General features: G+C 40.8%; 2 protein-coding genes across 7 annotated transcripts in view; both read left to right on the top strand.

The window, feature by feature from the left end:
* Positions 1-6940, top strand: part of LOC113067403 (zinc finger protein 235-like) — a 33757-nt gene extending 26817 nt beyond the window's left edge. For 3 of the 4 annotated variants that reach the window (XM_026239797.1, XM_026239794.1, XM_026239795.1), the window contains one exon: positions 4412-6940. In XM_026239797.1, the coding sequence (XP_026095582.1) occupies positions 4588-5784 (1197 nt within the window). In that variant the 5' untranslated portion in view covers positions 4412-4587 and the 3' untranslated portion in view covers positions 5785-6940. The remainder of the gene's footprint in view (positions 1-4411) is intronic. The other variant, XM_026239796.1, reaches the window with a different exon arrangement.
* A 1691-nt stretch (positions 6941-8631) lies between these two features.
* The window catches only part of LOC113067413 (zinc finger protein 708-like), a 28197-nt gene continuing 16501 nt past the window's right edge, over positions 8632-20327 (top strand). The window contains exons 1-2 of one of the 3 annotated variants that reach the window (XM_026239810.1): positions 8632-8792; positions 18417-18614. In XM_026239810.1, the coding sequence (XP_026095595.1) occupies positions 18536-18614 (79 nt within the window). In that variant the 5' untranslated portion in view covers positions 8632-8792; positions 18417-18535. Of the gene's footprint in view, positions 8793-17935; positions 18338-18416; positions 18615-20327 lie in introns of those variants that run through there. The other 2 variants (XM_026239811.1, XM_026239813.1) reach the window with 2 other exon arrangements.

Raw genomic sequence — 20327 nt, 5'->3', positions numbered from 1 at the left:
CAAAAGGATGTGAAAGAGCCCAATTCAGTAGCGTGGTGTTGAGGTGTTCAGGGCTATGACAGATAGAGTGCAAATCAATGAAGTGAACATCAGTGCAGTTAAAAGATTTTTTAGTGCAAAAAAAAAAAAAAAATCACTTATTAAAAATATCTTATTAAGTCTGATTAAACTGACATGTGACAAGTGACCAAGAGCAGTTATTTTATTTAACTGACTGATGAGGTAGTGGAATGACATCAGTTCCATGCCGAATGAGGTAGTGAGCAGGACAATGTTGCTCAAGTGACATTAATTAGTGTATATATATGTAATTAGTGTGTGTGGAGGGGGGGGGGGTGTCATAGTTCAGTGGTGCCTGGGGAAGAAGAAGGGAGGGGGGGCAGGTTCGGGGGGGAGTTCAGGTTCCTGACAGCCTGGTGGATGAAGCTGTCCTTCAGTCTGCTGGTCCTGGCCTGGAGACTCCGCAGTCTCCTCCCTGATGGTAGCAAGCTGAAGAAGCTGTGTGATGGGTGAGTGGGATCACCTGCGATTCAGATGGCTTTGCGGGTGAGACGTGTTCCATAAATATCTTGGAGGGAGGGGAGAGAGACACCAATGATCTTCTCAGCTGCTCTCACTATGCGTTGCAGAGTCTTTCGGCAGGATGCGTTGCAGGCGCCATCCCACACAGTGATGCAGCTCGACAGATTGCTCTCGATGGTGCCTTTGTAGAAGGTGTATATGATGGGGGGTGGGGCTCTGGCTCTCCTCAGTTTTCGGAGGAAGTAGAGACGCTGTTGTGATTTCTTGGCCAGTGCTGCTGTGTTTTCAGTCCAGGAGAGGTCCTCTGTGATGTGCACACCCAGCACCCAGAGTGCTGCTCACTCTCTCCACAGTCGCACCGTTGATGGTCAGAGGAACGTTCTGAGTGTGTGCTCTCCTGAAGTCTACAACAATCTCCTTTGTCTTCTCCACATTCAGAGACAGATTGTTGTCACTGCATCACTTGGCCAGGCGGCTCACCTCACTCCTGTAATTTGTCTCATCTTTGTTGCTAATGAGACCCACCACAGTCGTGTCATCCGCAAACTTAATGAAGAGGTTGGAGCTGTGTGACGGTGTGCAGTCATGGGTCAGCAGAGTGAAGAGGAGGGTGCTCAGCACACATCCTTGGGGGGCCCCAGTGTTCAGTGTGTTGGTGCTGGATGTGTTACTGCCGACCCGTACTGCCTGAGGTCTTCCAGTCAGAAAGTCCAACAGCCAGTTGCACAGCGAAGTGTTGAGCCCCAGCTGAATCAGTTTGTAGATGAGCTGTTGAGGGATGATCGTGTTGAATGCTGAACTGAAGTCTATGAACAACATTCTGACATATGAGTCCTTTTTGTCCAGATGGATGAGTGCCGAGTGGACGGCAGTGGAGATGGCATCATCGGTCGACCGGTTGGACTGATATGCAAACTGGAAGGGGTTCAGGGAGGGGGGGGGCAGACTTGATGTGGTGCATGACTAGCCGTTCAAAGCACTTCATGAGAATGGGGGTAAGTGCAACAGGACGGTAGTCATTGAAGCAGGATGGAGATGGCTTCTTTGGGACTGGGATGATGGTAGTGGTTTTAAAGCATGTGGGAACAACAGCCTGACTCAGTGATATGTTGAAAATGTCTGTGAATACATCAGTGAGTTCTGCTGCACAGTCTCTCAGTGCACGCCCTGGGATGTTGTCAGGACCCGGAGCTTTGCGTGTATTGATCCTGCTGAAGGATCTCCTCACGCTGTCTGGGGTCAGCGTCATCACCTGGTCACCGGGAGGAGGTGGAGTCTTCTGTGCAGTGGTGCTGTTTTGTTGCTCAAAGCGAGCGAAGAAGGTGTTCAGCTCGTTCAGCAGAGAGATGTTGTTGTCACAGGTCCGGGGTGGGGGCTTGTAGTCCGTAATGGTCTGTATCCCCTGCCACAGGTTCCTAGTGTCTCTGCTGTCACTGAATTGATGAGCTATCCTCCTGGAGTGCTGTCTCTTAGCCTCTCTGATCCCACGGGACAGGTTGGCCCTAGCTGTTCTCAGGCCCACCTCATCTGCAGCTCTGAAGGCAGCGTTCTGTGTCTTCATGAGTCTGTAGACCTCCCCTGTCATCCATGGCTTCTGGTTGGCCCGGACAGTGATGGTTTTTGTGACTGTTACATCATCAATACACTTATTGATGTAGGCAGTGACAGTCTCTGAGTACTCCTGGAGGTCAGTGGTGTTATTGCATGTGGCAGCCTGTTTAAACATGTCCCAGTCAGTTGTGTTGAAGCAGTCCTGAAGAACATCTGATGATCCTTCTGGCCACACTTTAATCTGTTTGTAAACTGGTTTGGCGACTTTAATGAGTGGTCTGTATGCAGGCATTAGCATAACAGTGATGTGGTCTGAAGCTCCGAGGTGGGGGATGGGGGAGGGCTTTGTAAGCTCCTCTCTGTGTGGTGTAAACAAAGTCCAAAATGTTATTACCTCGTGTTGGAAAGTTGATGTGCTGGTTTTTTTTTTTTGGAAACACACTCTTAAGGTCAGCATGGTTGAAATCCCCAGCTATGATGAGAAAAGCATCAGGGTGTGCTTTCTGCTGCTCACTGATGTGCTGGTACAGTTCATTTAGTGCGTCGTTCCTGTTGCAGCTGTTGTTTGGGGGAATGTAAACTGAAATGAGCACTATAGCAGTATATTCCCTCGGCAGATAGAACGGCCGGCACTTAATAATCATAAACTCCACCAGGGTTGAGCAGTGTTTGCAGATCACAACAGTATCGCGGCACCACGCGTCATTGATGTAAACACAAAGCCCGCCGCCGCGGGTTTATCCTCCCGCAACGAGAGCTCTGTCCGCTCGATAGCACGTCAGCTGGTCGAGCTGAATAGCGCCATCTGGAACGCTGTTGCTGAGCCATGTTTCCGTGAACACAAAAACACAACAGTCTCTTACAGTCCTCTGAGTTGAGCGTAATAATCGGATGTAGTCCAGTTTATTATCCAACGAGCGTACGTTAGCCAGTACGATGGTGGGGATAGATGGCTTGTGTGGGTTAGCCGTTAGCCTAGCCCGGATACCTCGGCGCTTCCCCTTCTTCTGCTTCCTCTCACAACGCTTGTGGCGCCTCCGCTGTGGGCGAGATGCAGTAGTGGGGGTCGGTGATGGTGAAGGCCTCCGTAGCAGATCAAGATCCCGCAGCTGTTCTGCGTGCGCGGAGTTTAACTGTAAAAATGCGGTCCTGCCGACATCGAGCAGAAACTCGGGACTGTATTTGCGCTTACAGACAGGTAGACGCGAAGACAGCATACAAAAACACTGCGACTCACAAGACAAAAACACGAAAACACCGTTCTGTCGGGACAGAGAGAAGCCGCTGCGTGTGGACGCGCCACCATCTTGATACAGTGTTCTTCTGCTTATGAGCTTTACCTGTTTTGCAAAAATACCGCTGATCCATGGGTCCAAAAAGTTGCAGTTTGGTCACATCACTCCATATAACATTCCTCCAGAGCTCCACAGGTCTACACAAATAAATGTTATCAAGTTAAAGTTGTCCTTTGTTTCTTTGATCAAGAGTGGTATTCTACAAGATGTCTCAACATGAAGGCCATACTTGTCTAGTGTTCTTCTTACACAATGCTTTGAAATGGTTTTCCTCCTTTCATCGGGTCATCTTGCAAGTCTTTGGCTGTACATTGCAGGTTTTTCTCAGTTGCTCTGATAAAACGTTTTATGATATTGTGCTTTTTCTTCAACACCCTCAAAGGTTTTCTGGTAAAACACACGTTAAACTTAGGGAATACGGCTGAGAGCTGTGTCTCTTGGAAATCTTCATATAGCCTTAGCCTTTCTAAAGTACTATGATATTTATTCTCTTTAGCTTTCATGACATCTCTGTTGACATTTTTGCTACTCAACTTCAATACATGCATGGGCCAAACTGTATGTGTAACAGCTCAAGCTAATTCTGTTTTTAATAGAGTTTCTAAAAGCTTAATTGTGTTTTGAGACTGTTTTATTCCCCACCATGCAAATAAGTGATTTAAAAACAGCAATGTTGAATCGGGGTTGAATAATTATGACACAGCAGTATTATAAAAAAATCTTATAACTCAAAAATATTACATTATATATTGACAATATCACTTTTAATATGCCAGTGAACTGTTATAGATGCAATTTTTATTTTATCCTGGATCTTCAGAAAGCCTTGTATTTGTAAAGTATTGCAGTCTCTGGGGGGTTGAGTAATTTTGATTGCAACAGTAAATTCTAATCCTAGTAGTCATAAAAAGGTCTAGAAAGTCTTAAATTTGACTGAATAAACCCTGCAGAAACCCTGTTTATAGTTTTCAGTTTTATGTCCTTTCAGTGGTTTTTTTTTTAAACAAGTTAATGAAAATATATGATTTTTACTTTTGTTTCAGAGCTGATTGAACATAATGAGGAGAGAGAAGAATTTAGTGAATCTGAGAAGAAAAATCATGTCAGATACGGAGAAAAACCCATACAGAAAGATTTAAAGAAAAGGAAGAAGAAGAAATCTTTCCCCTGCATTCAGTGTGGAAAGAGTTTCACAAGCAAAGCTCTTCTCAAGCGACACATGAGAGTTCATACTGGAGAGAAACCGTTCACTTGTAATCTGTGCGGGAAGAGTTTCTCACAATCAGCACACCTTCAGCTACACATGAACATCCACACTGGAGAGAAACCACACACATGTGATCAATGCGGGAAGAGTTTCTCACAATCATCATCTCTTAAGGTACACATGAACATCCACACTGGAGAGAAACCACACACATGTGATCAATGCGGGAAGAGTTTCTCACAATCATCATCTCTTAAGGTACACATGAACATCCACACTGGAGAGAAACCACACACATGTGATCAATGCGGGAAAACATTTTTGTGGTATTCAAGCCTGACAAAACACCTGAAACTTCATGCGAAGGAGAAGCCACATTCATGTCATTTGTGTGGAAAGAGTTTTCGATTAAAAGAATATTTGAAAGCTCATCAGAAAAAACATACTGGTGTGAGAGAGTACATGTGCTTTGAGTGTGAAAAGACTTTTATTTCAGCGAGCAGTTTAAAACTGCATGAGAAGATTCACACTGGAGAGAAACCTTACAAGTGTTCACACTGTGACAAGAGATTCATTGTTTCATCATATCTAAAAAAACACGAGAGGATCCACACTGGAGTGAAACCTTTTAAGTGTTCACACTGTGACGAGAGATTCATTCAGTCAGGAAACCTGAAAACACATGAGATGATCCACACTGGAGAGAAACCTTACAAGTGTTCACACTGTGAAAAGAGATTTAATGGGTCATCACTTCTAAAAAGACATGAGAGGATCCACACTGGAGAGAAACCTTACAAGTGTTCACACTGTGAAAAGAGATTCAGTTTGTCATCACATCTAAAAAGACATGAGAGGATCCACACTGGAGAGAAACCTTACAAGTGTTTACACTGTGAAAAGAGATTCAGTGTGTCATCACATCTAAAAAGACATGAGATGATCCACACTGGAGAGAAACCTTATAAGTGTTCACACTGTGATGACAGATTCAGTCGATCAGGATACCTGAAAACACATGAGAGGATCCACACTGGCGAGAAACCTTACAAGTGTTCACACTGTGACAGGAGATTCAGTGTGTCATCACATCTAAAAAGACATGAGAGGATCCACACTGGAGAGAAACCGTATCACTGCACTGCATGTGGGAAGTGTTTCAAACAATCATCTTCTCTACTCAATCATACAAAAAACAAACACAGTTAGTAGATCATCTTCAGATCTGATGCTGCTTCCTCACCAAATGTGACACAATAATGGATCAAGCTGTGAAATATCATCTGGATAAATCTGTCATTACCAGTGACAAGACAAAGAAACATTATCTGAAGTTTTCTCAGTGAATAAAGTTCCTCTTCAAAACCAGCAGATCCAACCGATTCAGATAAACTCAAAGATAAATTTTCTCCCCAAAGAACAATGTCACAAAGGTTTATTATTGTACATCATTTTGCTTCATGATATAAATGATATCCCATGGGGCGGGTTACAGAAAACTTCTTATCTCAGTTCTCAACTTAAGATATATGTTAAATTAGGATTTGTTTCAAATTCGTATTACAGAAGCAAATCTTAACTTGATTTAGGATTATTATCCTATTTTACAAAGTCGTATCTTATCTCTAGTTAGGAAACACTGTGCGAGCTGCTGATGAGGGAAACAGAATAACAGAAGCTACTTCAATTTGGCAAAGAAAAGTAAAGGCATTAGTCAATGGAAGAGTCTTTTCTGAAGTAGCTTTTGTCCTGAATGTTGTCCTAACAGAAACGATCATGGTTATCAATCAGATTAGATAATATTTTAAAGTTAGGATCTTTCTGTTACCATGGCATCCTGGACACCTTTACCAGACCAGATGAACTTTACGACCCAATGGCATGTTGAGAGTCCTCCCTCTCACTACCTTTCCCCATAGGAGACACCCATAATGCCCATAAAAGACTCTTCTCTAGTTAATTCATAGGAAAAAACACTTTCTCTGAAAGAACACTCATATCGCCAGGTCGCTGTGTATATTATTACTGTTCTCGTATATTGTCTTTTGTATTGTATACTGTTTTATGCATGCATTATGATAGATCACTAGTTAAAATAACCTCATCTATACCATGTTTGGTCTCTTTGAATTTGTGTTTTGATGATCTAATTGAGAGTGTACATATGTTGATACCTACACTACATGATAATGCTCTGAGAATCTTTTGCATCAAAACCCAATGCCATTAAATATACAAAATACCATGCTGCGACGACAAAGAGTCGTAAACTTTCCCTCCGAAAGTGTAGATCTCTATTGGTTAAGAAATGTGTTAGACTAGTTTGTGTTAGTGTTTAGTTAATAAAACTCTTGTGCACAGATTACATGAGTTTCTGATTGTGTCACTGCTTGTGAATAATGTCCCTTTTACGAAATGATTTAGCTATATGCTCTAAAACATTCATTCTGTAAGAAACTTATATTCTGTGGCCATGGAAATATCATTTCTTGGAGTTATGAAATCACACTGAATGTTTGCTGGACGAACAGATTAGTTGATGGGAATTAAATTCTGCTACATTTACTACTGGCATCTGATATACATAATGTTAAATATTCATAATTAATTGTAATTATTTATATGCATTTCTTTATTGAGTTAATTTGCTACAAAACCTTACCGATACGCATTCTCACTTGAAGTCAGTAGATAGAGAGATATGAGTTATTGTTGATTAAATGTAACCTTTTTTTATTAATACATTGCTATTAATTCATAATACATTGAAGAGGGGAGGGAGACTCATCACATAGTAATGAAAATGTTAAACTTTATTACTTAAAACACAGTCTATTACTTAATACAGACTAAACATGCTCACACACACAGATACACATTATGTCGTAGATACAGATTTTTTTTTAATAACTTGCAGGTAATAAAATGCTTACTGGAAGTGTCCTGTTTATCATATTTTTCAGGTTTAAATTTAATCATGATGTTGCATAATTGACAAGATTAAAATGTCTGAAAAAAATGTTTACCCTTCATAACTATTACAGTGTCAGTTTCTGTCCAGTCTCCATAAAATGTTGGATGATTGTTTAGAATCATGTAATGCTTTACAAAGTTCTGTGACGTTTTGGGTTTTGTTTTAAGATTTATAGACATTTGGGTTCACTAGTTAAAGACCATATTATGAAATGGCCCTGTCGTAACAGTCCAAATGCGAATGTTTAAAATTTTTTGATAATTATTGATCTAGAGAGTCCAGAGAATTTGATTTATTAATAATTGAAGATGCCGAGATCTTGAGATCTGTTTGTATTTCATGTTCAGTTGCTGCAAGTCATTTGGCTTTATTCATTTATTTAGTTATTTAGTGAACCTCTAAAAAAACAGTGTTTGTTAAAGTTTAAATGAAGTTTTTGTACTTTGTTAAAATTAGGATTTCTTATTTATATTTTACAGTTTTTGGTTTTGCAGCTGTTGCTTCCACTCATTAAACTCATTGTTTTTAAACATTTTTCTTTCTTTTTTAACTGTTTCAGTAATGGAGCCAGTTGCACCGTCTGGTTGGGATTTCCTAAATTATTATCGCCATTATTTTGAGAATTTAAGAAAAAAACGTAATTTAAGAAAACAGAAAAATATTCTATGAATAAGGTATATTATTTCAGATATGAAACATATTGAGTTATTAATTTGTGTTGAAAACGGTGAAGCAAGAGGCATTAGGTCTCTTTGTAGAGCTTTAATAGCTAAAATCATTAAAGGATTATTTCTGACAACTGATACCCACTGATCACTTAGAAATGTATGCAATGTAAAAACAATAATAAATACATGACTTTAATAAATCTGTCTTATTCTCTTACTCTTTCGCTGTGTATAACAAAGAATTTATTCGTACGAGGGAAACTATTCAGATCTTTACCGTGTTTCAATAGTTTCTTGTATTTCGTGTAAATACAGTGTATCTGAAATAATAAAGTGTAAATGAGAAGTTAAATTTATAAATGCGCGAGCGTCCAGCAGAAGGCGCCAGATCTGCTCAAGCGCTCACTGGTGACGCTTCCGCTTCCGGTTCCGGAGTAACGGACACACAGTTCAAATCAACGGAACTGAATTCGTGAATATTTATAGCCTCGCGGGGATTTAGTCTGCAGTTTAATTCACAGAGCTGGAGCATTTGTGATTGACCCGCGTGATATGACGAGTTTGAACACAGTCACGTGAGTGCTCTTGATAATAGTTTTATTAGATGTTTTACATGAATATCCATGATAACTCACTTTCAGAGGCTGGTATGGCTTGTAAATCTTCTCTGTAAGTTATTTGTTCCTCTGTTTCTGGTTTGTCATCTTCAGACTACTAAAGGTGAAAAAAAAAATATGGTTGCCTGTGTTAGACTGCACGCTGTAAATAGTTTGGTAAAAACAATTCTAGATTAGTGCAAATTTAAGGAGCATCATCAGTTGTGCATGAATCACATTGCAAACAGGTATTCAAAATATTTGAGCGTTTAACTGTGAAGATCAAGCCATCCTCCTATGTGTGAACATTAGACTATTAAATAAAATTAAACAGTACAGATGGAATATAACACTAATATAAGAAACAGAAAATTTAAAATGCACTTAATACAGAAGTAGAAGTAAAGAGGGAAAACATATGTGCTAGCTATTTAAATTAGTACAGATATTATGTACAAGTGTGCAATTTTACAAAGGTAAAATTTTTGGATGAAAGATCAAAAGATAAATGATGCAGATTTATTTTCACAATTGCTTTTGCTCATATTGGCGCAAATATTAGTGAAGGGCACTGTAAATAAATAAATCAATAAGATGTATAAAAAATAAATGAGTAAATTTATTGTTATTCTTTAATTTGTATTCACTATATCTAAAAATAAGTACATAAATGGGAAAGTTAAAAAAAAAAAAAATCAGGATTAAATATTATAACTGTTGTATCCAATAGATCCAATAAATGATGTGCACTCTCCAAATCAATCACAAGAAACTGACAAGACAAAGACATTAAGAAAGAGAAGAAGGGAAAACACAGAAGAAAGAAGAACAAGACAGAAACTATGAAGAAATAGTCTCCAAATCAAAAGATCAGATTAATTATATAAAGAAGAGATTAATAAGATGATTGTATTTAGTGATTTTCGTTGTGAATCAGAATCTGTTGAGGTCTTAAACTCAGAAAGGCCTCAGCTCCGTCTTTAAGTGAGAATGGTGTTTCTACATCCTGTGAGCCAGAAAAAAAAAAACTGATATTTCTCTGAGAATTCGAGAAGCTGCTTCTATATTTTGTGTTGCAATGCAGGCTGTTAAGAGTGACCTCTCTCATTTTGAGAGATATAAAACTTTTTCCACTTTTGACATAATTTATAGCGATACATAAGTAGCCTGCTGTAGTGTGATTGACAGTTCTATATTTTTATTTTCAATTTTTCATATAGGATTTTCTGTATTTTCCCAGTGTTGTATTTGCACAGGTGTTGGCCTTCAGTATTTTCTCTGTGTATATGACTCAATCTTCTGTCAGCATTCCTCTAACAGAGGAAGACTACGAGCAGTTAGAGCTAGTCTTTCCTACTTCTTTAGTAGTTTCCTTTCCTCTGTTTTCTTCTCTTGCACCTTCCTAGTGTTTTGTGCTTGTGAAACCTCAGGCGTGAGAGCGAGAACCCCAGGGATCTTTTTAAGAGAATCTCTTTTACTTGTTACAGACAATTCATTCCTCTTTGAGTAAAGGTTTAATTTAATTCGTAACAGACAGCTTTAATCTTTAAATGCACTTTGTGACACTTTCAGATGGTCTGTTGAGCGTGATGTTTCTGTTATTTGCTTCCTGGTCTCATGGCATAAACGTACCTGGGTCAAACACTAGAGACAGTAAAACACCTTTTATTCCTTTTCACACAAATATACAGGGTTTTGATTAATAAAGCCTAATTTTTGGACAATTACTTGAAGAATATCATGTTATGACCGGGAGATTTAAAAACTGATGCTTTTGAACAATCGCTTCACACATATTCAGTTTCATATCTAGGCTGGCTGGGTATTGTTCAAAATCTTTCGATCTGGTGCCAATTTCGATACCATATGTTTTAAAATCCATTTCAACATCAACACAAATACATTAAACACCAAACCTTTATTTTTCACCTTAATTTTAAACTAATTCCGGTAAGACATCACACTCAGGATTACATTATTTATACAAATGGTTGTGCTTTTTGGATGGGGTGTGCCATTCAGGGCGGACTGGGACCAAAAAGTGGCCCTGGACTTTCTGGCCCACAGCAGCCCACCACATCATAACGCAACGCCCCTGTTTTGATGTTATTTATTAATTTAATATTTAAGTAACAGATTGGGGATTTAACCAATAGGACAATTTATCCTCAGTTGAAGCCAAAAAAAAAAACCCTGCATGCAGCAGCTGACTCCTCTGCATTAAGCGACTCCTAGTGAGCGATACATGCTCATCAAGACACAAACTTTCTTCTAGAGCTCACACGCTCTCTCTCTCTCTCTCTCTCACGCGCGCTCTCTCTCTCTCTATCTCTCTCGCACGCGCTCTATCTAGCTCTCTTTCTCTCTCTGCCCTCTCTCTCTCTCTCTGCCCTGTCAAAACTTTCACTCTATGATGGTTGAGCTGTGCAATTAATCCGCGAATCACATTCGTCAAGGGCCGGGGAGCAGTTGGCCGTACAGTTAATGAATAACAGATCAACTATGACAACCTACATCGCACTTCCTGCGATGTGACTATCGTGGATTCATGCATCGCGATATCAATGCTTAAACGACACATCGTGCAGCCCTATTACAGATGTACTTGAAGTCTTTATTCATTCGAGATGTTCAATAATAGATAATCTTTGGCTCGGTAATACAAGTTCATGATCCGATTAGTGAACCGATGATTCTTTTGAGTCAATCTTTTAAAATAATAATTTATCTTGTTTAACGAAACCAGTGTGGAAAGCAGAGTTTCACAAACTGGATAGATCTGAGGTGCAGAGCTCGCAAAATCGTTAGCCCCACGTCCCGGGGCTATTGTGTTTTCCAGTCCGATGGGCTATTGTGAATAGTGATGTAAAATTCCTAACTTGATTCGCGCCGAATGGTTCAGTAAAAAAAAAAAAAAAACTAAAAGCAACAGTTTTTTTTTTATCCTATTTATTTATGAAAAAATTATTATTGTCATCCTTTTATAGCCCTCTTTGCAAAAAAAAAAAAAAGCTGTGATTTTTTTTTTTTTTTTTTCCATGACTGGCTTTCATAGTTTAGGAAGATAAAATCATTTTTTGATAGACCTGATCATTATTTAGTATAATCATATCAATTGAAGTTAAAAGGTGTAATAGTGTTATTTTTTACAATATAAAATTGAATAAATTCAATTGTCGCTGTGCTCGTTCTCTCCGTCACTCCGTCAGTAGCCTGCTTCACTAACAAAACCCAATTACAGATCAAATAAGGCTTTGGCGGGACAAAAATAGTTTTGGCGGCCGGCAAAAAATTTTCAATGTAGGAAAAACCCTGCTACATGCACGTATTCTACAAGCTCACACAGACACAGCCGCTAGGCAAAAAAAAAAAACGTCCGCTTGCCTTTTGGAACTGAAATTTGGCGCCTGCAGCCAATCCCATTCCTGAAGAGAAAGTCGGCCAATGCCATATGCGCCCCCGGCCTGTGAACCACCTTGAACTTAAACGGCTGTAAAGCTAGGTACCAACGGGTGATTCGCGCATTGGTATCCTACATGCGGTGGAGCCACTGGAGGGGCGCATGGCTCGAGCAGAGGGTGAACTCCTGCCCCAGGAGGTAGTAGTGAAGGGTGAGGACCGCCCACCTGATGGCCAAACAGTCCTTCTCTATGGTGCTGTACTTAGTCTCTCTCTTTGAGAGCTTTCGACTAATGTACAGCAATGGGCGGTCCCACCTCCCCATCTCCTGGGACAGGACTGCGCCCAGCCCCCTGTCCGACGTGTCAGTCTGCAACAAAAAGGGGAGAGAAAAGTTAGGAGCGTGCAGGAGCGGTCCACCACACAGGGCAGCCTTAACTCCGGTAAAGGCCTGTTGGCACTGCTCCGTCCATTGGACCGTATCTGGTACCTCCTTTTTAGTGAGGTCAGTCAGCAGGCTGGTGAGGTCCAAATAACCAGGAATAAACCTCCTATAATATCCAGCCAGCCCCAGGAACTGCCTCACCTCCTTTTTGGTCTTGGGTCTGGGGCAGGTCTCAATCACTGCCGTCTTGTCAATTTGGGGACGCACCTGCCCATGACCCAAGTGGAAGCCCAGATACCTTACCTCCACCCGCCCAACCGCGCACTTCTTCGGGTTGGCTGTTAGCCCCGCCCGCCTCAGTGCCTCTAGGACAGCCCTCACATGCTCCATATGCCGCTGCCAGTCCCCCACTATAGATGATGATATCATCCAGGTAGCCTGCGGGATATGCAGCATGGGGTCACAGCACTCGATCCATGAGATGCTGAAACGTAGCAGGGGCCCCAAAACAAGCCGAAAGGAAGCGTCACAAATTGGTGTAATCCAAACGGCGTTGTGAAGGCTGTTTTTTCTTTGGACATGGGAGATAAGGGGATCTGCCAATATCTTTTTGTTAAGTCCAATGTCCGGTAAAAACGAGCTGTACCTAACCGATCGAGCAACTCGTCCATAGATACAGTCGGCATCTAGTCATAGCTGGGGGCGTGGCCGGCGTGGGGGAAAACAATGCGAGCATCGTGTGTATCTGAATGGCAAAATGCACATATTGAGCACTCATTCCCAGAGACACGTAGTACAATTGTAGTCTCTTTTAACTTTAATATTCATATACATATCGATATTTGATTCATTTTACAGCCCTAATATAGATGCATTCATTCAAAAATAGCCAAATCGCGTGACGTTCTGCTTTATACAGCAAGCTCTATTTTTGACTGGATTCCGCGATTCAATCGTTTCGCAAACACAGACGGGGTGAATTTATGAATGAAATTGTAAAAGTTCTGAAACAAAACTAAGTTGTTACGTGTCCACATGCTTTTTTAAGTTAGTTTATGTTCGAGACTAGGCTAACGTTACATAGTTTTGCTTAAGGTAGAATGATAAGGCTAGTTATATATGCATTCCACTTTCTGAAACAACCTTACACAGTTTTGATAACGTTAATAATGAACACAATGTTAATATAGCCTGTCTGTGATGAAATGCCGACTGCACACACACATGCTTAGTCTTGGGATTCCACAACTTCCCTGAATCATCCTCAAAACTTATTGCTTGTAGCCATTTTGTAATCCTTTCCGACTCTGTATGTTTATTAAGAAGGTTGTAGAACTTAAATTCATAATTTGTTAGTTTATTGGAGGTACAGAAAACGACACAGCAACTCTTCTGCGTGATTGTCCCGTTTATTTCAATTGTTCAATTGTTTATTTCAAATTAAATGGTTTTTCTCTTTTAATGGTTTCGTGGTGCTCATTGTTGTATTTTAAAACGCAACTGCAATGTTCGGTTCGGCACAAACGTGACCCCTTTTTTTTTATTTATGAAAAAAAAAAAAAAAGCTCAATCGCATGTTCAATCCACACTCAGTGGTCATGGCGAGCGGAGGAACGGAGGAGCTTGAATGCCCCGCACATTTTGGCTTTCTTGTCAGATATAATGATGAAGAAAAGAGGTTAGAGTGAAAAGATTGTGCCAGATCTTTATGGACAGGAGAAGAAAAAAGTTATGGATGACCTATCCCGAGCATCCTCTGTTGCAAAAAAAGACAAAACGTATGTTTATTTGTAGGGGTGCTCCGATCACGATCGGCTGATTGTTATGTGCATCTCGTCAGTAAATCCGGTTCTCTGATCAGCAGTTAAATCCATCAGGTTCATGATTACACATAGAGCAGCTGTTACTACACAGAGCCGCTGTTAACTGAGAAGATGCGCAAATCCACGTTCATTTTCACCGTTTATTGGCGCATCTTCTCAGTTAACAACGGCTCTGTGTAGTAACAGCTAATGGCAGAATCTGACGAGAACGAGTTTTTAGGGACCACAATGATTTTATGGCCCAGGATAATGACTGGCTTATCAGCTGTTTCAGATTTCCAAGGGCTATCCTCTTGGAGCTCTGTGCTGAGTTGGGTCCGAATCTAGAGAGAGAGACAATGAGGAGCCACACAATACCAAAGGGAACTGGCAGACCGCTCAGGAATAAGCCAGTCGTCTTTGAGCCGGGCAATGCCAGCAGTATGGGACAGGATCATCTGCATGTTTACCAGGTATATAAGGTTCCCATATGATGCAGTTGACCAGCCAAACATTAAAATGCAATTCGCAGCGATAGGTTTTCCTAATGTTATCGGAGCGATCGACTGCACACACATTGCTATAAAGGCGCCATCAGAAGAAGAATTTGCATATTTGAATCGGAAACATTTCCATTCAATAAATGTGCAGATAATATGTGATGCACAAATACGCCTAACAAATATTGTGGCAAGGTGGTCTGGGTCAACCCATGATTCATACATCCTTACAAAGAGCATGGTTGGGATGAGACTCCAAGCTGGCAGGGTGCGTGATGGGTGGCTTCTTAGTTAGTGAGGCATTTAAAGTTATTATTCTATCTAATAGTTTTTTTTTTGCATATAATTATTGAATATTCCTTCAGGAGACCGCGGTTATCCACTAAAGACGTGGCTTTTAATCCCCCTCGCCAACCCACAAACTGACCAAGAGCGCAGATACAATGATGCCCATTTTCGCACTCGTTCAGTTGTAGAGCGGGCAATTGGGCAGCTGAAATGTTGGTGGCGCTGCCTTTACATGACTGGGGGGATGCTGTTATACCGCCCTGACAAGGTGTGCCGCATAGTGCTGGCTTGTGGTGGGCTGCACAATGTCGCGCACAGGCATGGCATACCACTTGGTGAAGTACCGCCAGATGACCCTGACCCAGGACCAATTTAACAAGGACCCAACCAACAAGCCGTTCATCAGGGTTCCCGCGGGGTCTTAAAAAGCCTTAAAAGCATTGAATTTATTAATTTGGAAATAATACCTTAAAAAAACTTTAAAATGTCTTGAATTTTGATGTCTGGGTCTTAAAAACTTCTATGTATTGTAATTTTCCTCAAAAGTTTCATTTGTCAACCACGATTATTTTGATTAAATGACGTAGTATAAATAAAGAGTGGCGGAACCAGTAATTCAAAGAAAATCTCAGCATTCCACAGGAAAGGACTGACGCCGTTATATTTTTAATGTTTGTTTTTATGTTAGCTAGCTAACGTTACCAATTTCATTCTGAGGTTATCGGGAAATGTACATTTAATGAAGCGTGGCTAGATAAAAACTATTTTCATCATTGGTTAAAACCTGTGGACAGCAACGTTTTTGAGGCTTTTTGCACCATATGCACAAAAAGGATTCAGTTAGGTACAAAGGGGAATGAAGGCATTAGGTTTCTCGCTGCTAATGTGCCTGAAGCAGCTGCAGGATCTAATGTTAGGGGCCGTTCACATATCGCGCCTAAAAACGCGTGGAAAACGCTAGGCGCACCGCTTTCTCCTTCTTTCCAAAGGGCTTGGGCAGAAGCGCACCTGAGGCAACAATGACGTGCACTCTCCATGAAGACGCAGAAATTTCAGCAAAGGATAAATGGATTTGCAGCACTAAAAATCGCACGCAGTAGCTCTGCTACTAAAATTATTTCAAAATGGCAATCCATATACAGCTATGATCAGCTGTTCCTTCATCTTGGCTGAGCTTTCAACATTGTTACGGGAAAGGATAAAGCTGATTGGTTAGTTCTTGTCACATGACCTGCGGTGCGCTTGCGGCTCTCTGAAAAGTTGAGATTTTTTTAAGCGGTGCGTGGGCGTCGCGACCGCGTCGCTTCCATTATGAACGCGCAAAAGACGCGATATGTGAACGGCCCCTTATAGCCAGCTTGCTGCTTGCGCTGCAGACCCTTCAGCTATGACCGCAACTAAAGTGGATCTGCACACAGCTTTTGGGTCCACGGCAACAATGAAAGCCAAGGTGTTGTAGACTCTTAACACAATCGCTAAACATCAGTCCTACAATGGAAATGAGGGTATCTCAGAGCTTTTCAAATGCATGTTCCCTTACTCTGACATCGCTAAAATGTTTACTTGCGGTCACGATAAAGGAGAAGTTGACGGAACTGGCTGTCCTTGATAAAGAGATTGCTGCCCTGAGTGAAGAGCTAAGGAGTTGACCTGTGTTTCTTAATTTAATGTATTGTTGAGTTCTAATTTTCGATGTTTATTGTTCAGGGGTCTCTCAGTTCCCCATATTCTCAGCATGGAATAAGTAGCTAGGTAATATTAAAAAACAACTTAACATTGTTCAGCAAACTGTCTTGAGGCCTACTGAAATGTTTTTATTTTTCACACCTGCTTGGCTTATCTTTTACCCATTCCACATTTGAAAAATAAATGAAAACAGGTTAAAGTATTTTGTTTTTCTTTGCTGGTAGGGACGTGAAATAGGTATTATTTTTTTATAAATGGACTTAAAAGGTCTTAAAAAGACTTGAATTTAACTTGAAGAAACCTGTAGGAACCCTGGTTCATGCCCGCCAACATGTGATTGCGACAATATAAATGTAATTGGAGCCAAAGTTCACTTTTTGACCAATTCCTTTGATGAGTGGCTTATGTCTGTGAGTGCGTCAGTGATATTTTTCAGGTGACTGTTAATTTCCCCAATGGCCATAACGATTTGCTGTTGTGACTCCAAAACAGCATGTGTCAAGACGCGGCCAGACGGATGGGCGTCAGCACTGGGGGGAGTACTGGAAACGCTGGGCACAGTGGGCACTGGCTGCTCAGGAGGGGCGGACACCGAGTGCCCCTCCTGAGCAGTGGATGTTTCGGCTGTTGCGCCATTTATAGTAGATATTTATATTATATTTATATAATATTTATAGTAGAACGCGCAGTCCGGATGGAGGACCTACCTATCGATGGAACGGACCTGCTCGAATGCATGTTTGAGGGTCTCATCCTGGCACTGCTCCAGAGGAAAGTCATCGTGACTGAAAAGGTTTAGCCTCGCCTAGTCACTCGGTTCCCCTGAAGCTTCCCAACTGGGTCCTAGCACAGATTCTCCCACCTGAGCGCTCGCCCCGCCCTCCGGCCCTCTCTTCTTCCCTGAGGCATCCACTGTTAAACACCCCAATAATTGTTTGAAAGCTGGCCAATTGGTCCCCAAGATTAGTGGATGCCAGAGGCGCGGACTAACGGCCACCTCCACATAAAGCTTTTGTCCCCTTAATTTGATGGCTATGGCTTTTACGGGGTATTCCCACTATATCCCCATGCACACACCTCACCTTAACCATGTGGCCCGTATCCAATGCCCTGGATTGTATCAGGCTTTGATGAATGGAGGTCTGTTTACAACCTGAATCCACCAAAGCCTGATAGGTACCCCCCTTAATACTCACGGGTATTTGGTACAACCCGGCTCGATCGGGGGCAGCCTGCGGGTCGTCCGGGATCCGGACCAATGTTCCCATCTCCATGACCGGGCACCGATCCACAAAATGGCCCATATCCCGGCAACGCCAGCAGGCCGGCCTAGGCCTCACCACCGCCCTAGTGGCCGGAATTGGGTCAGGTGATTGACGTGAGGAAGTGGCAGGTGGCTCATCGAGTGCCTCCCGATGTGGCGACGACATTCCCCTGGCAGGGCCCCGCTAAGTCAAATATAATGTAATATAGTAATGTTATGATTTACAAAGAGATAACACTAAATGCCTCTTTGATTTAATTTTTATTTTCTTCCACACAGAAATTCATGTTCAGTGAAACTCCTCTGACAACAATCTCCTATTCATCAATTCATCAATAAATGCAGGAATATTTCCATCAGTTTACAAGTGAATACAAGCCTCAAATCATCAAAAAGAGATGAAATCTGTAAAGACTCAGTTTATTAAAGAGGACCGAGAGAAGATGAGACACACTGAAGATACTGAAGAACAAACAGGTTGGTGTTTAATCTTCATTAATAATGCTCATGGTTATAAAGCTTCAGGCAGTTTTATATTGTGTTTAGAGCTGTTGAATAATTTTGCTAAAGCAAAGGGACACGTTCTATGACTTTTTCTCACCAGTACAAATTAAACAAGTAGTGTTTTACCAAACTGATTCACAGCAACATCTCAGATTTCCATAAACATTCTCTCTTATCACTTACTCAGATTGACTAAACAGTCCATGGAACCTCACATTTTTTAAAATAGTAATTTAAAGATCAGTTTACCCCATTCATGAACACAGGGGCAGACTGGGACCAAAAACATTCTCCCAGAACTCACACTTTGCATTCAGTTAACAGATCCACACAAATCATGCATGAAATAGAAGTTAATGAACTCAAACGATAGCTTTATGTGCTTTACAGATGAACTTGAAGTATTTATTTATTTGAGATGTTCAATAATAGATAATCTTTGACTTGGTAATACAAGTTCATGATCCGATTCGTAAACAGATGATTCCTTTGGAGTCAATCTTTTAAAATAATAATTTATTTTGTTGAACAAAACAAGTGTGGAAACCAATGGTTCACAAACTGGGCCGATATGAGGTGTAGGGCTCAAAAAATCTCGAGCCCGATGTCCTGGGGCTATTGTGTTTTCCAGTCGGGCTCCAAAATATATCACCGCTCTGCCCAACAGTCTATCGTGAATAGTGATGTAAAATTCCTAAATTGATTTGCATTGTTCACTCGCTTGAAGGGGTAAAAAAAGGGATCGTAGTTGATCGTTTGCACTTGTTTCTAAATCGTGCCGATTCAAGTGTTTTAACCAATTCGTGTGCATTCTGTAAAACTAATAATTATACTATTAAAAATAATGTCAAAAATAATTGTCTATGCAAGTATTCTTGTAAACACAGTCGGTTATGTTTTAAGCAAATTTACGTGTGAAAAGGGGCGTATTTCAAGATACGCAATGGAGTAGACCAAACTAAAAAGGGAAAGAGGGCAAAACACTCACATGCAAACAAAACACAAAGCGTGATCGACTCACTCATCCATATGTGTAGAAAAGAGATGTAATATTATGATTTCCGTCTTTTAAAAAAAATATATGTATTAGTGTTGTCAAAAGACCCAGTACTTTGGTACCAAGTCGGTAAAAAAAATGAAAATGTGACTGTACCAGTTTTCTTTAAGTACCGGTTGTACCGAGGTCTCGTTCAAACCCGGTTCTTGACGCATACAGTGCTATGATTTCCACAAAGCAGAAAACGCAGACGGAATCTCAAAATCCAGTCATGAAAATGAAACTTACATTTTAATATGGACAGTCACAGAATTTGTCCAAGTTAGCATACATTAATAAAATCAAATCTCCATATGGACCAGTATCTGTAAATGTTTAGTCGCAAAAGTTGGTTGAAATATGAATCCTGTATGCTCTGTGTGAATGAATGAATGGCAGAGGCATGCGGGTTTGTTTACTACATAGTAACCCTCTACGTTACGAGTAAATCACTCTCATATGCAACTAAATCTTCATTCTGGCGACTAAATGATGTCTAATATTAGCCAATGGCTAATAAATTCTCAGATTTTACTCGCCAATGTGTGAGTTGGTGGCCAAGTATAAGTCTAGCGCAGGGCCATAAAAAGTCATAAATTTAACAATAAGAATTTAAGGGCATAAAAAGTCATAAAAACGTCCAGATTTTC

The sequence above is a fragment of the Carassius auratus genome, linkage group LG28B (assembly GCF_003368295.1).
Source record: "Carassius auratus strain Wakin linkage group LG28B, ASM336829v1, whole genome shotgun sequence".
Classification (NCBI taxonomy): Eukaryota; Metazoa; Chordata; class Actinopteri; order Cypriniformes; family Cyprinidae; genus Carassius; species Carassius auratus.
Note: the sequence above shows the minus strand (reverse complement) of the source record. Positions and strands in the feature narration are given on the sequence as shown.